At 40.5% G+C, this 12,976-nt stretch overlaps 1 protein-coding gene and 1 long non-coding RNA gene across 5 annotated transcripts in view; one reads left to right on the top strand and one right to left on the bottom strand.

Annotated features, from left to right (window-relative positions):
- The first annotated feature begins 595 nt into the window (after positions 1 to 595).
- Positions 596 to 12,976, top strand: part of LOC142389849 (microphthalmia-associated transcription factor-like) — a 29,663-nt gene continuing 17,282 nt past the window's right edge. For all 4 annotated transcript variants that reach the window (XM_075475023.1, XM_075475021.1, XM_075475022.1 and 1 more), the window contains exon 1: positions 596 to 840. In XM_075475023.1, the coding sequence (XP_075331138.1) occupies positions 737 to 840 (104 nt within the window). In that variant the 5' untranslated portion in view covers positions 596 to 736. The remainder of the gene's footprint in view (positions 841 to 12,976) is intronic.
- On the bottom strand, positions 10,476 to 11,385 carry LOC142389851 (uncharacterized). Its single transcript, XR_012770416.1, has 2 exons — positions 11,276 to 11,385; positions 10,476 to 10,806 (listed from the first exon to the last, which is right to left on the bottom strand). It is a non-coding gene; the product is annotated as an uncharacterized LOC142389851 (long non-coding RNA).

Below are 12,976 nucleotides of genomic sequence, written 5' to 3'. Positions count from 1 at the left end.
AAACAGAGCAATAAAAAAAGAACAGTGGGCCAAAATGCCTCCACAATGATGTGAGAGCAAATGAGTACTTTGAGTTATTGCTTCAATGGGTGGTTCTACAAACCAGTGAACTGTTTAACATACTCAGTTTTTCACACACTGATTCCGCGCACTTTGGTTTAGTTTTTGTCATTCGTTTAAGGTTGTATTGGCCGAATTTTAAGACTTTTTAAATTTTTTTGTAAAGCCTTTTTTAATTTCTTTTATGTGCTGATACGCAAAACTAAGAACTGAAAGACTAACTTGATTTTGTTCATTGGGGTGTAATGTGATCTAGCAATAAGCTACTGTAAGTCATTGATTGATGTTTATAATTCCAGTCAGTATTTCATCTAATTGATAAAAACTAATTTTAAATAATAATAGTTATCGTAAAAAAGATCATTTATTTTGGGTTCAAACGTTGACACTTCAATTTGACTTAGTGAGCAAGTTGATCTGTAAAAATCCCCTCGGATGCTGCAGCCAATCAAAACCAGGCCCAGGTGCATCTTGGTACTTGTAGTTCCCATGACGCCCGCAGCACCACAGCCGTGCCGTTCTCCCCGCTGCGGGGGACTACAGAGCTCCGGGTCCTGGACAGAGGCGGCTTGCGTTGACAGTTGGTTGGTACTCGGAGAAGTACAGCGGCGAAAACATCGTCCGGCTGTTTCTTTTGTAAGGGTTTACGGTTTGCCAAAGGTTGACACCCGCAAATATGCAGTCCGAATCGGGAATAGTTCCAGACTTCGAGGTTGGAGAGGAATTTCAAGACGAGCCTAAAACGTACTACGAATTGAAGAGTCAGCCCCTGAAAAACAGGTCAGTTATTTGGCTGTGGACAGTTATTTCCCACGCTGGAGCGGTTTTTGGTGTTTAGGTGATAATTACGCTGCAGTCTTTCTGAGAAGTGTCCTGAGGCCGAGCATGTATGAGGCTTCCCCGGTGATGTCGCTGGAGCTGGTCCCGGCGCTGAGCTCTGAAGTGACATTCGGAGTTGCCTCTCATTCCGTATGGTTATCCTGCTGCTGGCATAAAGTTATGCAACACTTGGGTGTTGTCTTGTCAACATCAACTTCAAATATTAGCTTGGAGAGACGCAGACAGGTTAGGGTTTAGTGAGATCCTGCTCAGCCTCTTTTGTGCTGATGGTTGGCATACGGAATGCATGATGGCATGTAATTGATTCCCATAAAAAAAAACCAAAAAAAAAAACACTGAATTATACACGTGAAATGCTGCTTCATAGCAACAGGGGTGGTAAAAAAAAAAAAGCTTGTATCAAAGTCCTGCAATATATAACAATAATCTATCAAATCTAAAAAAAACTGAAAAGGGGAAAAAACTATTAACAGTGTTTTTTTGTTTGTTGTGGATTTAAGCCAATGTTCACTGGTCAACACTAGTTAACATTGATGGAATAAATCAGCACCAAGATACAACTATGGTAGTTTAAACAGTAAGCAGTTGTCAATCAAGTGTTGGGCTATCATATAACTAGTATATTAGCAGTTTGCAAGCTGAAGTAGAGGATTAAGAAAGTACTGCAGACAGAAAAACACAACAACCCTACAGGACTGACCAATTTCCAGCTTTGGCATACTGATTCCTATCCAAACAGTACCCACTTTGCTGAGTCAGGTCTCTGTGGTCTGATTTCACCCTTTTTCTCTAAATACTGCACTGCGAGCATAATGTCTTTGCGTGTCTGCTTGCGTGCAATAATCGTTGCTGTTAATGAAATGAAGGTTGCGTGTTCACTAAGGTTATATCAAAGGTTTCGTTCAATATTTTGTGTAATGTAGCCCGGAGATGGTTGTTCTGGAAAGGGCAAAAAAAAAAAAAAACAGCTGTCTGGTTCTGTCCAGCCAGCAACACGTCACAAATTAACACTCTTGTTTCTTGTTTCTCAGCAAACACTTTCCAAGAATGCGAAAACAACCCCTTTAAGGAAAAGAAAGGCCGGCATCTTGACTTGACGGACAGTGGCCTGGCTAATCTTAGAGCCTAATAGCTGTGATGCTTTTTGACTTCAGACACGAAAATGTGCACTAAACATAGCGTCTTATTCTTAAGTCGTGATGCAACAGTATGACTCTTATGTGGGAGTTTCAATACGTAATGAATCACGTTCAAGTTTTGCTGAACGGTGTCAGATTTTCTGTGTCTTGTGTCAACACCCCTCTGTTTAGAGGTGGTAAGCGTAGCCTGATTGTCAGGGCTAGACGCACCACAGGACAGTGCACCACTGTCCTCAGACAAAGCAGATTTTTCTGCTGTCACCCCCCCCCCCCCCCCCCCCCCCCTTCTCCGTTCTCCATATTTTGTTAAAGCTTTGCTGTTTACCCCCCCCCCTCCCAAAAAAAAAAAGAAGTTGAGAGAAAAGAGCCAGGAGAACATCCTGGATGGTGCTAACCTTTAACCCAGTTCTGCATTTCTTCAACTAATGTCTTCAATTTCTTCATTAGTTAAATGACATTACACTGTTACACATCCATGGGCTGAGCCTGAGCTGCGTTGTGCTGCAGCGGCCAATCCCAGTCCTGAGCTGAAGTTTCGGTGCTGGATTGTTTAACAGTATCCCTCTGAATATGTGAAGCTGTCTGAATGTTTCATTCGAACGAAGGTATCCCACTTCCTCTTCCCATCACATGAGGATGACCCAGCATAACAATAGTCATGATGACTGTGTTGTGAGACATTATTGCGCGCGGTGGATAAAATTAGTCTCATCGATTATTGACTTGCCTGACGTGTTGTAATAGCTGCCTCAGCCGTTTCTAAACTAGAAGTCTCGGGTGTGACAAAAATGTCATCTCAGCTTTTGGCAGATCGGTTTGTTCTTCTCGCTGCCTCTGAAGCAGTTTGACAGAGTGCGCAGACGATGTGCCAGACATTTTGTGCCTTTAAATAGATGTGAGACACACAGTGAACTAGTCTCCTATGCAGTGTAAATAAGTGGTGTAAATATAGCGGTGGAAGTGTTACATCTGAAACTGTGATTTTGCAGGAGAGGGGGGGGTATTTTTTTATTTTTTTATTTTTTTACCCTCAATCAAACCGATGATGAGAGCTTTAAAAGCTCAACTTGGGCCTTCTTATGCATGTCGCAACCCGACAAAAGACCAGCATTTGGATGTAAAATTGTATGAATGAATATTACAGAGTCGTAGACCTTAAAGTACAAACCATCCTGGTCCTGCAGGGACTTGGAGGTCACATCCTAAGCAAATTCTTGCTTACAGAAAGACAAACGGAACTCAACTGTTGCTTTACGGGAGGCAGTTGCACTACGCTGTAGTCAATGAAGCCATCAAATACATTTTCATCTGATTAAATGCACAGTTTATCCAATTTTGAGGGAAGCGATCTCATTGAAATGTCTATGAGTCTCTGTATGCGTGTGTGTTTGTCAGCAGCCATCAGCGTTGGTGGGTGTATTGCTGAGTTCACGGGGGGAGCGCAGCACTCAGTTTGAGTTCACGCAGATGGGCGTTTCTGTCTGAAAGTTCTTTTTTTTTTTCAGACTTTCACAACTACCGATTACCTGCAATTGATTTGTTTAGGGACCAGAGGCAAACTTCCCAAATTTCGCTGCAGTTATAGAAAAACAGTCCAAACCAGATAAGACTCCAGGTAGGTATGTCCAAGCAAGAAACTGATTCAAGCTGAGTTTCAGCCTTTTTTTCATTTTTGCAGCCAACCCAAACAACATGAGCTGTGCTCCTGATGATGGCCGATGGTTGACATGCATCACAATGACTTTTTTTTTCCTAATTTTGATTTAAAAGTCCCTGTACGAATAAGTTTTTGCATTTAATGTAAACTAGGTATGGTTTAATGTGTGACATCTTATGCCTTTTCAATGCAGAGACCCATGTGTAATGATTATCAAAATAATGTCAAATAAAGGGGAGTCTGGTGTAGGTCAGGAAATATGTGACTCAGGCTGCGATCAAAAATGCCAGTTTTTATCCTGTAAAATTGTACGAATACCCACAGTGATCACAGTACTTTCTCTTTTTCATGTTTGTTTCAGACACAAGCGACATACAAAGAAACAGATGAGTGTGTTTTACGTGGTTCTGTGTGCTCATCTCAGCGCCTTGATGCACAGGACATAACTGCCCAGTGCTCATGTTTCTGAAATACAACGGACTGTGACTGTCCCATATGAGTATTTGGCACTTTGAGGTGATAATTCTTGAATTCGAATGGGTCAATGACCTTCAAATATTCCCCGCATTGGAATGGATATTCGAACTTTGAAGAAAAAGTGACGGCTCTTAAAATCGTCAGTGCAACAAGGGAAAGCGAAATCTGCTGTGTCGGTAATGCACACGACTTAGAGACATGTTCCGTTGTCATATATCTTATGTGTGTGTCTTCAAGCTCAGAGCTTCACCTTTGATTGGTGTTTCATTAAAAAAAAAAAGGTATTATTAACAATAATTAAAACTACTTACAGGGGAAATGCAGAGTAATTCAAGAATGGAAGTACTTTCTCTCCTCTTATTCATTTCTGAAAATCAGATTGGCACATCAGTATATTCATCAGGTCCTCTCCTTTGTCGTGTGTGACAGCCATGGCAGTAAGTTCCCCATAGGTTCTTTTTTTTATTTCAGTTTGATCAAACTGTAAATATGTAAGATGGTTGTCACTGTTAATGTTGCAAAATAAGCTAAGAGTTTGCATATCCATCAGCGACCTGCCAGAGACAGGGCAGAGCCAAAGGTTGAGGGTTATGAAAGTTTGTGTTGGGAGCAGCTTGTTCCCGGGAGGAGTACCAGACAGAGATACCAAAGAGGCCGGAGAGTCTCATCCATGATCTAAGTAAGACCAAGAGGCTAATTGACACAGACAGGTGTTGTGGCTGGAGTAAAATACTGTCTGAACAGCATGTCCTGCAGACGCAGCCTCTCCTGAGTGTCAACCTCCTCTTTGGCTCTTTCAAACACGTTTTCTTAACATTTTCTGACTGAAGTAGCTTGCAGATTCATGACTTTTTTTGTTTTGTTTCGCATTCATGTGTGCAACAACACGGACTTGTGATCTTTGTCTGCCTCTGATGGTGACCACTTGGAACTGCATTGACACTGAAAAAACACGACTTTCTCTGTGTTTTCGGCTGTTTTGCTTTGAGTTTACATTTTCATCGTAGAAGCGTTTGAGCCACACTGTAGAAGAGAAACTGCAGCTGCACCATAATGCCTTTGGGGCTACAACTGAACGCGATTTCCATCATCAGTCGGTCTGCAGAGTACTGCTTGAACGAATTGCTTGTTCCGTGAGATGTAAAGATTTGCTTTCACATGACAGAAGAAAAATCTGCAAAACCTTACAAGCATGAGGACAGAGTCGGTGAATCTTTTGCACAGTCACTGCAAAAGCTGAGCAGCTGAACAATCTGTAACCCCCCCTATATGCACTTGTTTGACTTTTTTTTCTCCCCCAGGGTCAGGAGACACAGTGTAGCATATATTATTTTCATGGTCGTTGAGAAAAAGAGAACTGATCAATATTTTTCAGATGTGAATCATTAACACGTTTTCTTTTTACAATGCAAGAATGTCCCGTTAATGTCACCTTCATGGAGAAATAAGGGCAATTCATCACAAAGAGTCACAAAAACCTGGAAAGCGTACGCACTCATCCAACCCTGCCGTAGGAAGGTGTACGGTGTCCTCCTCCTGGTTGACCTTGAACACATGGTTCTCTACTTTTTAAAGTGCAGGGAAAAGAGGGAGCAGGAGCTTGAACAAGACGTCCCGCTGACAGCAAATGAGGGAAATTAAGAAGGGCACAGAACCTAATTATAGGAACAAGACTTGAAGTTATACCAAAGTGCCAGACCATCTCCTATGATGCTTTCACAGCTTATACTCTCCTCTTTTTGCTCTGCTACTGAAGCTATCAATCTCTCCACCAACAGCGTTTATTTTCGGATAAAATGGGCTGACACTATTCTCAGATAGTGTGCATTAAACACCATTTTTTAATTTCATATTTAGTTAATTTCAGCTGAGTGTCGATGTAAAGGGGATCATTTCCAAGCTCCTATTTTGAGAAATATGATGGAACATGAATAGCAATATCATTTTTGCAACATCAAAATGCCCAAATTAGATGTCACACAGACAGTATCAATATCACAAAGGAATTTTGGACTTGAATGAGGTCAAGAACTGTGTATCGATGAGGGCTGCATTCCACTCAGAGGAAGTTCTGCTTTTTGTGCACATTCTGCAACTAACAAGCATTCAGAGGTGCAGAAGGGGAATACACCCGTCTGCATTCATATGTCTTGGAGTAGCACGACAGATTGAAGTATGTGTTTATCTATGCTTATGTCAAATCATCATCATGATATTAAAGAACGATATCACATGTTTTCCTAACATTGTGCAGCCCAGTGATTACCCATCCAAAGGCCATTTTGGCAAAAATGTTTGATCTTATGAGTAAATCTATATTAATATTGTTTAGGGTTTGATCCTCGCCGGGTAAACACTCTTAAAGTCGACAGTTTTGGACTTTCGCACCACTTGTACTGCAATGTAGTCACATTTTATTGTGTCATTTTATAGTCCAGGAGAGGACATTCTGTATAACGTCAAACTGACAAATCTTTATTTATTTTTTAACGTAAACATTTATTTTTTGTGTTATTTTATTCTTCATACTCAATACAAATGAGAATATCACCTACATATACCCACTTTTTCAGTGGATGACTCTTTACTACATCACCATGATTTGTCTTGCTGATATAAGCAAAACCTTCTCTGAAGAAGAAATTGTCTGGATGGCAGCATACGTTGCTCCAAAACCTGTACATATCTATGTCTATATCTATATACTGTATATATATCTTGTTCATCTTTGGGATGCTCTTTTTATATCCAGTCACATTATAGACCAGTTGTCAATTATACTATACCATGGGTTGATATGAAGCTAGCATCAATTTCAAAATGAACAGGGATTACAATCGAAAACAAAACAATTTCTCAGTTTCAACATTTGATTTGTTGCTTTTGTGCTATTTCCAGTTGATTTGCATTTCATTGCACTGTATTTTTGTTTAGATTTTAAACAGGTTTCGGAATTGCCAAAGACGAGAAAAAGGCCACACGGCCATGAAATGATATCAATGGTTGCGGGTTCATTTCGTGTCACCTGACCTTGTCTTTTCTCTACCCGTGAGGCTTGATATCGGTTTAGTTTGTAAACCGTTTGATGAGGTCATTAAGTCTCCCTTTTAACACGATCCATTTTGTATCGAGGTACTTGGCATACAGTATGATTCAGGTATAATGCATGATAATACATAGCAATTCAATGCAATACCACGCATTAAGATTTGTTTAATGTAGATATTAATTTTCCATTCTAAATTGAAACAAGCCTTTCAATCAATTATTGAAATCGGTTAGCTACCTTCAAACAGATGTATTTAAGTCACCAGTGGCAATGTTGCAGACTCACCGTTCTCACATTGACACGTAACTCAAAACTCGGCTGACTTTTAACTGAGGAATTGGGCCATTGACTGGTTCATGGCTCATTTAAATTGATCCAAGATTCATGGTAAACATAATTATATCTGTAACATTCGAAAAAGATTCATCTCTACACCCCTACAGTTTATAGTTTGTAACTTTTGCTGGCAAGCAACGATAACATTGCGTTTTTAATGTCGGCTGATGCAAAAATTGTGCGCTGAGTCTGTTCGATCTGCAACAAAACCTTAGTCAACTCACTTTTGACTATAGCAAAGAGAAGAGGGTCAGCGTTGGTAAATATCTTGAGACTCGAGCCCTTACAATCACTGACCAAGTTCGTAACCTTGGAGTGTTGATAGACTCAGATCTGACTTTCAGCAGCCACATCAAAGCTGTCACCAAGGCAGCTTTTTACCACCTCAGAAACATCAACAGAATTAAAGGTTTCCTCTCCCAAAAAGACCAGGAGAAACTCATTCATGCATTCATCTCCAGTAGACTCCATTACTATAAAGGTCTTTTAACTGGACTTCCCAAAAAGAGCATTAAACATCTGCAGTTCATCCAGAACGCTGCTGCTGGAGTTTTAACCCGGACTTAAGCCCAATTCGCACGGGATAAGTATTACCTATGGACCCCCCGTAATTCGGAATAATTGCGGAGAATGTCTGAGTTCTTAGTCCTGTGCGAATGCGCCATGTCCGTGATTTGTGGGGTAATAATTCGGCCGCGAATTACCTACTGTATTTCGGCGAAACACAGACGTCCTGTGGTAATTTAAGTCCCGTCTGAACGCACACCTGTGTGTTCAACCTATGTGTACAACCAGGTACAACGGGGCAAAACAGGAAGCTACGACAATTACGGAATATCCGCTCATGATGTCTGTGATTTCAGTAAATTACAGACTTTTGCTTGTCCCGTCCGAATGCGCCACAAAAAATTACAGAGGTGCGGGGGTAGTTGCGAATTACCAGTGATCCATAGGTAATACTTATCCCGTGCGAATTGGGCTTAAGAGATCTGAACACATCACACCAGTTTTAAAATCTTTACACTGGCTTCCAGTCAGTCACAGAATAGATTTTAAAAGCCTGCTGATGGTTTACAAATCCCAGAATGGTTTAGGCCCAAAATACATCTGTGATATGTTCAGAGAATATAAACCTAGCAGAGCTCTTAGATCCAAGGACTCAGGTCAGCTGGTCCAGTCCAGAGTCCAGACTAAACATGGAGAAGCAGCATTTAGCTGTTATGCTGCAAACAAGTGGAACAAACTGCCAGTGGAGATTAAACTTTCACCAAATGTAGACATTTTTAAATCCAGGTTAAAAACATTTCTTTTCTCATGTGTCTATGCATGAAATCTGCACGATATCTTTGAACCTCTCTAGACTGTTGCTTGTTTTTAAATTCATTTAAATTTTTTTATTTGTTTCTTTTTATATTCTTTTATGTATTTTTAATGCTTCCTACACTCCCTGCTGCAATGTTTTTATTTTATGTGAAGCACTTTGAATTGTTTTGTACATGAAATGTGCTATACAAATAAATTTGACTTTGACTTTATAGGATCAGACCAAGCACTGTTTTGTTAGTACATTCGAATTGATCCAGGGGTAAAACCCGGGTTCAACTTATATCAGGGAAGCTTTAAACCCCTACTGTTATATATTTTCAGATGAATTGCCTTTGTGTACTGCTTCTTTGGGGTTTTTCTTAATCTCACATAGTGTTGTGCAGTAGTATACATCCAAGTGTTTTGACCAGGGGGTTTCAATTTAATCATTTGTCGGACCAGTTCTCGGTTATAATTGTTTGTACAATTTTTTTCCTGTTTTTCTTACCATGGACGTTGGTTGTTTGTTTCTTGAAAATGTCTTACTGTGTGGCCTGGGTACAAAGCTGAGATAATTGATGATCTAGACATGCTGCTTCCCATTATCACTGATTAGCTTGCTAGTTGGTGACTCCAGTGACTGATGCCAACTGCAGCAAAGTGGTGCGTGTGCGTGTAACGCCACGACGGGTCAGAATCAAAGAGTCGTACTTGAGGAGAGATGTTGCGCAGTCTGTCACTGCCTCAATTTCAGGGGAGATAAAAAAAAAGAAGGTGACAGGATTGTCAGTACAGTCACTTTGAAGGACTATATTTTTCCAGTGTTTTTCTCACATACCTTCTAATTTGACATCTCACCAATTTGTTGTTTCACACTTCCCTTGCCTGCTCTGGCTTTTTAGCAACGTAGCATTCCCAAGTTATTGTATTTTCACAAAATCCCACTATGCTCGTCTTTTATGCTCAGGATAAAAACTTAAGCACAATGGAAAGAAATGGCAGAGGAAGTGTATCAAAGAGATGGAAAAAGCAGCCACTAGTGGAGGAGAGCTTGACGATAGTCTTAGCTATTATTTTCTGAGCTAGTTACAAGACTGAAATATAGTTCAATCAAAGACCATGTGCAGCCCTGTTGCTTGATAGGCTCACCGATTGAGTATGTTTAGACATTCAAAAAGTTCCTCTTCATGCGTGCTTCTGTCAGTTAGAAAATATGTCTCTAATTTGAAAAAGAAGAGAAAAAAATAGCTTAAATTGGGCAAAGTTTCTCAATCTGTAGGAATGTGTGTTAATACTTTCTTTTCTGTTTACAATTTGTAATCAGCAGGACATTTAAAACCTTGAAGGATTAATTATTTCTTCATGAGTAAAGAAAATGACTGAAACGATGCATTTGTATTAGATTACCTTGTAGTTAAAACAGTATTGTAAGTTGACATCTGGCCAAAGGTTGGGATGTGAAACACTCTCACGGCTGAGCATCAAACCAGCTGTTTTTAAACATAGACCCTTCTGCAGCGTCACATCCAGCTGAAGAAATGATAAGCTATACATTGTATGATTAAAATCCAATTGAATTAGCTCTACTTGATGAGTGCACAAACAACACAAATAAAAACAGGAAGCGTTTATTTGCTCGTGACATTTTGGAGATGCAAGTATTTCAGCTTCCGTTCCACACGTGGCGGCACATGTCTCTGAGTGAAACAGTATCTGTGTGGTCTCACACCGTGTGCTAATGGACAGTGTGTTTCCAGTGGGCACTGGCCCTCTCCTTCCCTCTGCTCTGCTGTTGCCCTGGATGGGGCTGGTCCTCTGCCGGGGACTCTGAGAGGCGATTGGAGACTCCAGGACGGGCCCCGGAGCCCCCCCCCCCTCTGACACACTTTCGGGGCTGCGCCACCAGCATGACTTTCACCGCTCTCCAAGGGCGGGCGGTGCACCTTTAGGGAAAAACAAACAAATATGGACGCTGTAGGAGTGCAAGTGTACAGACCCTGCTCATTTGACTGTTTGTGAGTATGGCTCCTCAGCATCTGTGATATTGTTGCCATGCAGTAAGACAGCATTTTGTAATCTGTCTGTGGTACAAGACTTCAGTGTGTGGAAAGTAGATGCAATCAAAACTGTAGAAGACTTCTCCTCACACATGTTCTCTTGAATATCTGAATGGAAATTGTTTGCAGTCGGTGATTGATTTATTAATATCACAGTTAAGAGTTTAGGAATGTCTATTCATGTCTCTTATAAAGATTAGAAGTTACAACCTTTGCTCAGTTTTGCTTAATGGTTTGCGAAGCATGATTTATCTCGAGTCAATTAGAAGTGCAGTGCATCTGTACTGCAGGATCTTTTCCTTTCAGAGCTCAGTGATTTGATTGATTTGTTGCTCTACTAAACATTGCTGCTTACCTTCTCTTTTTCCAAGATGCAAAACTAATCCGTGTCACTTTTGACTTTATGTCATTAAATCCTGCATCAAAGTCTCAGCTCTGACTGACTGATGGTGGATATGATGGAGCACCACAGTGAGCACAATCAGACAAATCATGAGTTGGTGTGGGTGGGGCTCTTTAAGACTGTACAGCCATTGTTTTGTTTTTTTGTATTTTTCCCTTCAGGATACACACAAACACGGGAGGAGGTGTGCGCGCACACAAGAGGGAGAAGGTTAAAAAGGGACAAAAGAGCTTTTTATGCGTTTCAGTGGTTTGTCTGGCGAAATGCCACCAAACAAAAGGAAGAAACAGAGGGACAGAGAAGTGGAGGATTGCTCTGTGGAGATGTTTCACTTAAGGATTGAGCCCGTGATCTAGAAAACATTCAAATAATCCCACGATTCAGCTATTATTATTTATGGTCAGTAGAAGTCGAACAAAGTTGACGTCAAGCGTGGATTTGTTTGGGCGCCACGTTGTATTCTCGCTCGCTCTTAGGATGTCTTTTGTATGCACAGACCCCGATTAACTTACTTCAGGACAGTGTTTCTGCACTCAAAATGTGGAACCAGTCTCTAATTCATGTCTAATCAACATAAACAAGTATTAAACAAATTTATCGACTGCAAGTGACAAAAACAAAAGGAAATGTTAAAACAGATTTTTACTATTCACTAAATTCACTACACACAAGATCGTAAAATTAGCACATTGGGAAGTTTATTAGGCACAATTTTAGCTTGTTAATCAGCAGGTGTCGCATTCACCGTTGTGATTACTCCTGGCCAGGTCCATCTTCTTTCTGCTTTTTCCTTTCTCTATCGCTTCTCTTCTCTACTGGATTTGACTGATTTTAGCCAAACGTAACAAAATCGAACCAGGCGACAATTCTCTTAAATGTAGTTAATGGGAGAGCACTCCTTCACATTCTCTATTTATTCTGCAGATTTTAGCTTAACACAGATATCTTGACATTGGTGTAAGAATAATCAAATAAAGAAATTGTAGCACAGAAATGCCGAAGACACAGTGTGTGGGATCATGTGGGGATATGTTTAAGGTATGCTGAAGCAAAATTAGATACATTGTCCACTAGGGAGCGCTGAGCAATTAATTTCATAGCTATAAAATGCTCCCTCCAATACATATCATCATCACATTCCTTCAGAAAATCAGTTAAGGGATTTACATCAAAGGAAAATGAAGCCGACTGGTGGTTGAAACACTTACCTCTTAAACAAATGTTTAAGCAAGCTAACATGCCAAACTAGGAACGTCAACATCACCAGTTGTAGCACCAAAGTTGCTTAGTTTAGCATCCGAGCATGATGAACATCATTTTCGCTAACATCAGCAGATGTGTTTCTGTGTTTTCTCTGACTCTGGAGAGACCAAGAGAAAAAAGTTTTTTTTTTTTAACTCTTTTGTGAGTTGAAGTGCAGTTGCACCTTCAGGATGTTGTTGTGTTTGAGTCGACCGCCTGCAGGGGCGTGAAAACGGTTTTGCCCATGAGTCACTGCCAACGCTGCCGAAACACAAACATTACTGCATTAGTGTGTGTCTGTGGGGTGATGTGCAGTTAAGCTGGAGGAGCAGCATCTTTAAAGATGCCTGATTAGAGATGTTTTTACAGCATTTTGTTTATGAGCTGAATGCTATCTCTTAAACTTTGTAT

This window comes from Odontesthes bonariensis, chromosome 10, assembly GCF_027942865.1.
Source record: "Odontesthes bonariensis isolate fOdoBon6 chromosome 10, fOdoBon6.hap1, whole genome shotgun sequence".
NCBI classification, from domain to species: Eukaryota; Metazoa; Chordata; class Actinopteri; order Atheriniformes; family Atherinopsidae; genus Odontesthes; species Odontesthes bonariensis.
This window is presented reverse-complemented; position numbering and strand designations above follow the sequence as displayed.